General features: G+C 39.5%; 1 protein-coding gene across 1 annotated transcript; it reads left to right on the plus strand.

Annotated features, from left to right (window-relative positions):
• Nucleotides 1–201: 201 nt before the first annotated feature.
• On the plus strand, nucleotides 202–4928 carry LOC114424076 (protein MAIN-LIKE 1-like). The gene is made up of 2 exons (XM_028390943.1): nucleotides 202–306; nucleotides 4344–4928. Exons 1-2 carry the CDS (start codon nucleotides 202–204, stop codon nucleotides 4926–4928), a joined length of 690 nt encoding a protein of 229 aa, XP_028246744.1.
• Nucleotides 4929–6024: the final 1096 nt, after the last annotated feature.

The raw sequence follows: 6024 nt of genomic DNA on the forward strand, positions 1-6024 counted from the left end.
TATACAACATCGATGCCCTTCATTTGCTTATGCTGGTAAGGTATAAGCAGTGTATGCCATGAGACCATATGTGTACACTTCACTATTCTTGCTAGCGCTTATTCAAATGGTGGGGAGATGGAAGATTATGGTGTCCATCCAAGCGTTGATGAGTATGACAAGTTAATACAATCTCTCTGGTTGGAGGCTTTGGATTAGGAAATGGTAGAAAAGCTACAGGAGGAAATGAAAGGGAGTGGTTTGCGTCTCAAGGGCATCACGAGGGGTTTGATTAGAGTTGTCAAGGAGATGGACAAGGAGAATAATGTAAGTGTACACATCTGGTCTGCAGCCCGTACTTTCCCTCAAACTCGTCATCTCCACAGGTTTCCCCATTTCCCCAACCTTTGAATACGTTGTAACAACAAAATTGTAAAGTAATAAGTGTCTGCATCAGGCAGACAATGAAAAGCCTCAAATTTATCAAACACCTCTAATCCATCCTTCCCTTTGCAAAACCTGGAGAAGGAAATAATAAACTGATTTAGAATCCTAACATTGAGGAGTCCACTCTCCTTCTTCTCTCCAATGTCATTAACTAACTCCCACAACGAGTACGCATTATAGAGTTTATGAGCACTTGAAAATGAAATTACTTTTTGAAGGGTATAAGTAGTTGAATTTTGTTTTGTTTGAACAAGTTAATATTGTGACGAATTTGTGTGGTTTAGTGATGGAATTTGTGGTAGACATTTGCATATCATGGTTAGGACTAGAGGCTTAGGTCGTACCTTAGGTAGGGTTATTGGCAGAGCTTTAGGGAGAAAGGATCGTCATGATTTAGATGATGCTCCCCAGCGGTGAAGGCCTACAACATCGGCATGTAGGCAACAGGAAGTTGCCCCTGTTGCCGAGGATGAGCCTGTGGTAGCTGCAGACGTACATGCACCTGTTGCAGATGATGAGAATCCTGAAACTGACCAAATACAGGCTAAAGGCCCAAGTGGAGAAGGACAAAGGCCCTAGTGGAGAAGGACAAAGCCCACGAGTGGAGAAGGATGAAGGCCCAAGTGGATAAGGATGAAGGCCCAGAGGCAGAGACATTATCAAGACTATTAATTGTTGCTGAAGGCCCAGATTAATTTGAAGGCCCATAATAAATATGTTCTATTTTTATTAATAATTTTTATTTATTGTAATTTTGGCCCAAACTATTTAGAAGGCCTATGTCTATTTTTATCTTTTCGTTCAGATACACTATAAGTATTGGTTTTTGTTTTCAATAAAAGGGACTTTTGGCATTTCCATAAAATTTGGTGAGAGTTTCTCTCTGGGTTCTTTATTGAACCAATTATCAGACTTATCAAGGTAATCCTTGTGGCGTCTACCTTGACTTATCTTCCTTCACTGGAAGTGGCGTCTACCTTGACTTATCTTCCCTCTCCAGAAGTGGCGTCATCCAAATCTCCGTAGCCCGTATCAAACGTTCCGCCTCGTAAGGTTCACATCATCTGGTATCAGAGCTTCGGCTCTTGATACAGGTTTTATCCTATCCTATTATTTTTCTTTGTAATTTTTCCAGATTCGTGTTTTGTCCTTGTTCTGTTATTTGTTTTCTTGTTTGCATCTTGTTGCGTTCTTGTTTGTGTCTTTGTTTCGTTCTTGTTCTTATTCTTGTCACGTTTTTGTTCTTGTTCTTGTTTCTTGTGTCTTTCAGACTTTGTGTCAAAAAAAATCTGTTTGAGTTCTGTTTCAAGTAAAAAAAAAGTTGCAGAATTTTTTTTAAAAAAAAAAGAAGAAAAGAAGAAAAAAAAAAGGGTGTTTGATCCTTGAACACGAAATTGAGGCAGTTAGAGGCTTTTTTTGGTATAAAATCGTGTACCAAATCCCCTCATCTGGATTCTCCTCTGAATTCTGAGCGTTTTGATATATAGTGGGCCTCAAACGGACAACCGTAGCAAAAGTTATGAGCATTGGAAGTTTACTTGTCATATCTGTTATCTTATCTGTTATCATATTTGTTATCATATCTATTATCCAAATTAATCAAATCTATTATATTATCCAAATCAAATCTGATCTTTTATCCAAATCAAATCCAAGTTGTTATCCCAAATCAAATCTGTTACTCAGTCTGTGATAATTATATTGTCTTTTCGTTTATTTTATATTACCTTGTGTGTCTAATTTGGTCCATCCAGGAACTTAAGAGTGAACACGAGTGGTAAAAGGCAAGAGGGAATACATTACACAAAAGCCTATATTGAGAGCATCAAACACGAGTGAACTACCATCAAAAAGAGAAACACGTGAGTAGTGTGGTGAGGTCCTGAATTTTTTTTTTAAATTACTGCAAAATTCTTTGTTCCTTAATCATGGCAGGAGCTGGTGACAATGGTGGTGTATATCATCAACTGGATGGATTTCAGCGCTTATTACTGGACACGATGACTACACAAATGCAACGTTTGTTGAAATGTAGCAATAAAGAGCTCTACAGACGAATAAAAGGACTAGAGCACCAAATGAATCCAAATGCTGGGAGACCTTATGGTGGCAACAGAAGGGTCAATGATAGATCGAACCGAATAGAGGGGCAAGACAAAATTGAGGGAGTAAAACTCAATGTATCCTCTTTTAAAGGCAGGAGTGACCCAGACGCCTACCTTACCTGGGAGATGAAGATTCAGCATGCATTCTCCTACAATGATTATCCGAAAGAGTAGAAGGTGAAGTTAGCAGCTGCTACATTCTCAGACTATGCCCTTGTTTGGTGGAAGAAAAATCAAAGAGAGAAGAAGGGTGGGAGATAGATACATGGACTGAGATGAGAAGGGTTATGTGAAAGAGGTATGTTCCAACTAGCTACAGTAGAACCATGCGATAGAAACTCTAGAGGTTATCCCAGGGAAGTTTGATTGTTGAGGACAAGGAGATGGAGATGGCACTAGTGAGGGCCAACATTGAAGAGGACACCAAAGCAGTGCATGATGGCTTCACCAACAAGATTTCTTTCCAGCACCATGACCAAAAAATTATTCATAAACCTCTATCCCTCAGAGAAGTGTGTTATGACCAAATCAGAAGGAGAGAAAAGAGAGAACAAGAGAGAGACAATAGTGAGGCATCACAGATGAATAGAAAAAGGAAGAGTGATACACTTGAGAGATGGAGTGATACATAAGACAGAGAGAGTGATAATTTTAATCAGTTAACTATTTATGTTTCTCCTAGTGTTCAACCCTTATTGCAGGAATTTAAAGATGTTTTTCCCAAGGAGATTCCTCATGGACTGCCACCTTCAAGAAGCATAGAACATCAAGTTGATCTCCTTCCAGAAGCTTCATTGCCTAACAGGCCAACTTACAACAGCAAGCCCCAAGAGACTCAACATAAGGATGCACAGGCCAAAGTTGAGTATATGAAAAGATTGTATGACCAAGTGAAGGTGCAAATTGAAAAGAAGAATGAAAGCTATACCAAGCAAGCCAACAAGAAAAGGAAGGAAGTGGTACTTGAACTCGGTGATGATCCTGGACATTTGAGGGCAAATGTTTTCCAAGAAGGAGGGAATGATGAGAATCCTGAAACTGGCCAAATACAGGCTAAAGGCCCAAGTGGAGAAGGACAAAGGCTCAAGTGGAGAAGGACAAAGCCCTCGAGTGGAGAAGGATGAAGGCCCAGAGGCAGAGACATTATCAAGACTATTAATTGTTGCTGAAGGCCCAGATTAATTTGAAGGCCCATAATAAATATGTTCTATTTTTATTAATAATTTTTATTTATTGTAATTTTGGCTTAAACTATTTAGAAGCCCATGTCTATTTTTATCTTTTTGTTCAGATACACTGTAAGTATTGGTTTTTGTTTTCAATAAAAGGGACTTTTGGCATTTTCATAAAATTGGGTGAGAGTTTCTCTCTGGGTTCCTTGTTGAACCAATTATCAGACTTATCAAGGTAATCCTTGTGACGTCTACCTTGACATATCTTCCTTCACTGGAAGTGGCGTCTACCCTGACTTATCTTCCCTCTCCGGAGGTGGCGTCATCCAAATCTCCGTAGCCTGTATCAAAAGTTCTACCCCGTAAGGTTCACATCAGCAGACGCTGGTCATGATGCTGAGGGATTTCCAAGTGGGCTGTGTGACCCATCAATGCTTATGGAGTATGCTGATCATGTTGCAGTCAGCGTATGGAACCGAGAGGTATTTATAATTTTCAAGTTAACTTATTTGTTAAGTATCTGTTATTATTGAAATTTGTGTTCCTTTAAATTATTATGATAATAAAGTGTCTATTCCTTTATACTTCAATTCAAGACCGTCCTGAATTGAAGTTATCCTCCCATGGGAGGAAGGTGTAGAAATTTGGTAGGCCTGCTCCTGAAATTGAGGGCCTAGTTGCTGCCACAGGACTAAGTCCTTTGATCACGTGTTCAGTAGACACTGGCAATTGGGGACTTATATCTGCATTCATGGAGAGGTGGCACAGGGAAACTAGCAGTTTCCATCTTCCTGTGGGGGAGGTTAGCATCACCCTAGATGATGTGGCGTCTCTGCTTCATCTTCTCATTGTTGGCGCCTTCCATACATTTGAGCCTCTCCATGTCGATGAGGCCGTGTTGATGTTGGTTGAGTTACTAGAGGTCTCCGGAGAGGTAGCCAGAGCTGAGACAGCACAGTGTCATGGACCATATGTATGCCTATCTTGGCTACGAGATATATATCAGACCATATGTCAGGCCAGACATTGGACACCTGCAGCTCGTGCCTATGTTCTTCATCTTTTAGGTTGCACTCTTTTTGCTAACAAGAGTGCAACCCATGTTCATGTTGTCTTCTTAGATTCTCTGCGTGACTTGAGTCAGAGTAGGAGCTATGCATGGGGAGCTGCTGCCCTAGTGCATATGTATGATCATTTGAATGATGCTTGTAGGAGCAGCAGCTGACAGCTTGCTGGTTACATAACTTTTTTACATGTAATTAATATGTTTTTCATAAGTTAGTTACAACAATGTTTTAAATAGGGTATTTAAGACATTCATTTAAAATTTGTATGATTTTCATGTAATCTTTGTAGTGTTGGATATATGAGCACTTTCCGTCAGTTGTGGAGTGTATGGCTGATCCGGACTATGATGAGGTGTCACCACGTGCATGTCGGTGGATTGCTATGAAGGCGACTTTGAAGTTCATATCCACAGTGACATACAGGCAGCGTCTAGATCGACTCAGGATTCCTGATGTCTGTTGGATGCCTTATGGGGAGCATCGACCCGTTCGGGAGTTTGATTTGATTTCATGTTTTTCTGGTCAGCTACGATGGGGGCCCGTTGTCGTCAGACACCAACCAGAGAGGGTCATGCGCCAGTTCAGATACGTCCAAAGTATTCCTGCAGAGGCTATCGATTCATGGGTGTCATTTGAAAAAATAGACGACAGGTGGACGTACCACTCAGTGTAGAAGCATACTTAATATGAAGTTTTGATAATGCCACAAGATAAGCGCTTTTCAAGTTTAATCCAAGTCAAGGACTCAAAAATTCAAGATAAATGATGAAGTTAGTCCTTAGAGTCTTGGACAACATTCTTTACTTGATGATGCAAAAGGTTTGGCCAAAGGACATTTTCCAAAAAGCTTTTTGAAATTTCAAAAATATGGTATTTACTCTCTGGTAATCGATTACCAGAGGATGTAATCGATTACCAATGGTTTAAGTAGTTTCTAAAATGTTCTTAAAATTTTGAATTTGATTTTAAAAGCCTGTAATCGATTACACAAGACTTGTAATCAATTACCAGAAGTTTTAAATGCTTTATAACAATCTTTAGAAATTTGAATTTAAATTTCAAAGCCTGTAATCAATTACACCATTTTGGTAATCGATTACCAGTAAGGAATTTTCAAAAATAACTCCCAACAGTCACATCTATTCAAATGTTTTTGAATGTCCATCAAAGGCCTATATATAGGTGACTTGGGACACGAAATTTCTTAGAGTTTTTGCTGCACAAAGAGTCTCATTCTCTCAAAAACTAAATTGT

The sequence above is a fragment of the Glycine soja genome, chromosome 8 (assembly GCF_004193775.1).
Source record: "Glycine soja cultivar W05 chromosome 8, ASM419377v2, whole genome shotgun sequence".
In the NCBI taxonomy this organism is placed as follows: domain Eukaryota; kingdom Viridiplantae; phylum Streptophyta; class Magnoliopsida; order Fabales; family Fabaceae; genus Glycine; species Glycine soja.

Bases quoted from the DNA above. Each gene is read 5' to 3' on its own strand.
- LOC114424076 (XM_028390943.1), top strand. From the start codon at position 202: ATGGTAGAAAAGCTACAGGAGGAAATGAAAGGGAGTGGTTTGCGTCTC. The intron at 307-4,343 runs GTAAGTGTACAC...AGGAAGGTGTAG, and splicing joins AGATGGACAAGGAGAATAAT to AAATTTGGTAGGCCTGCTCC.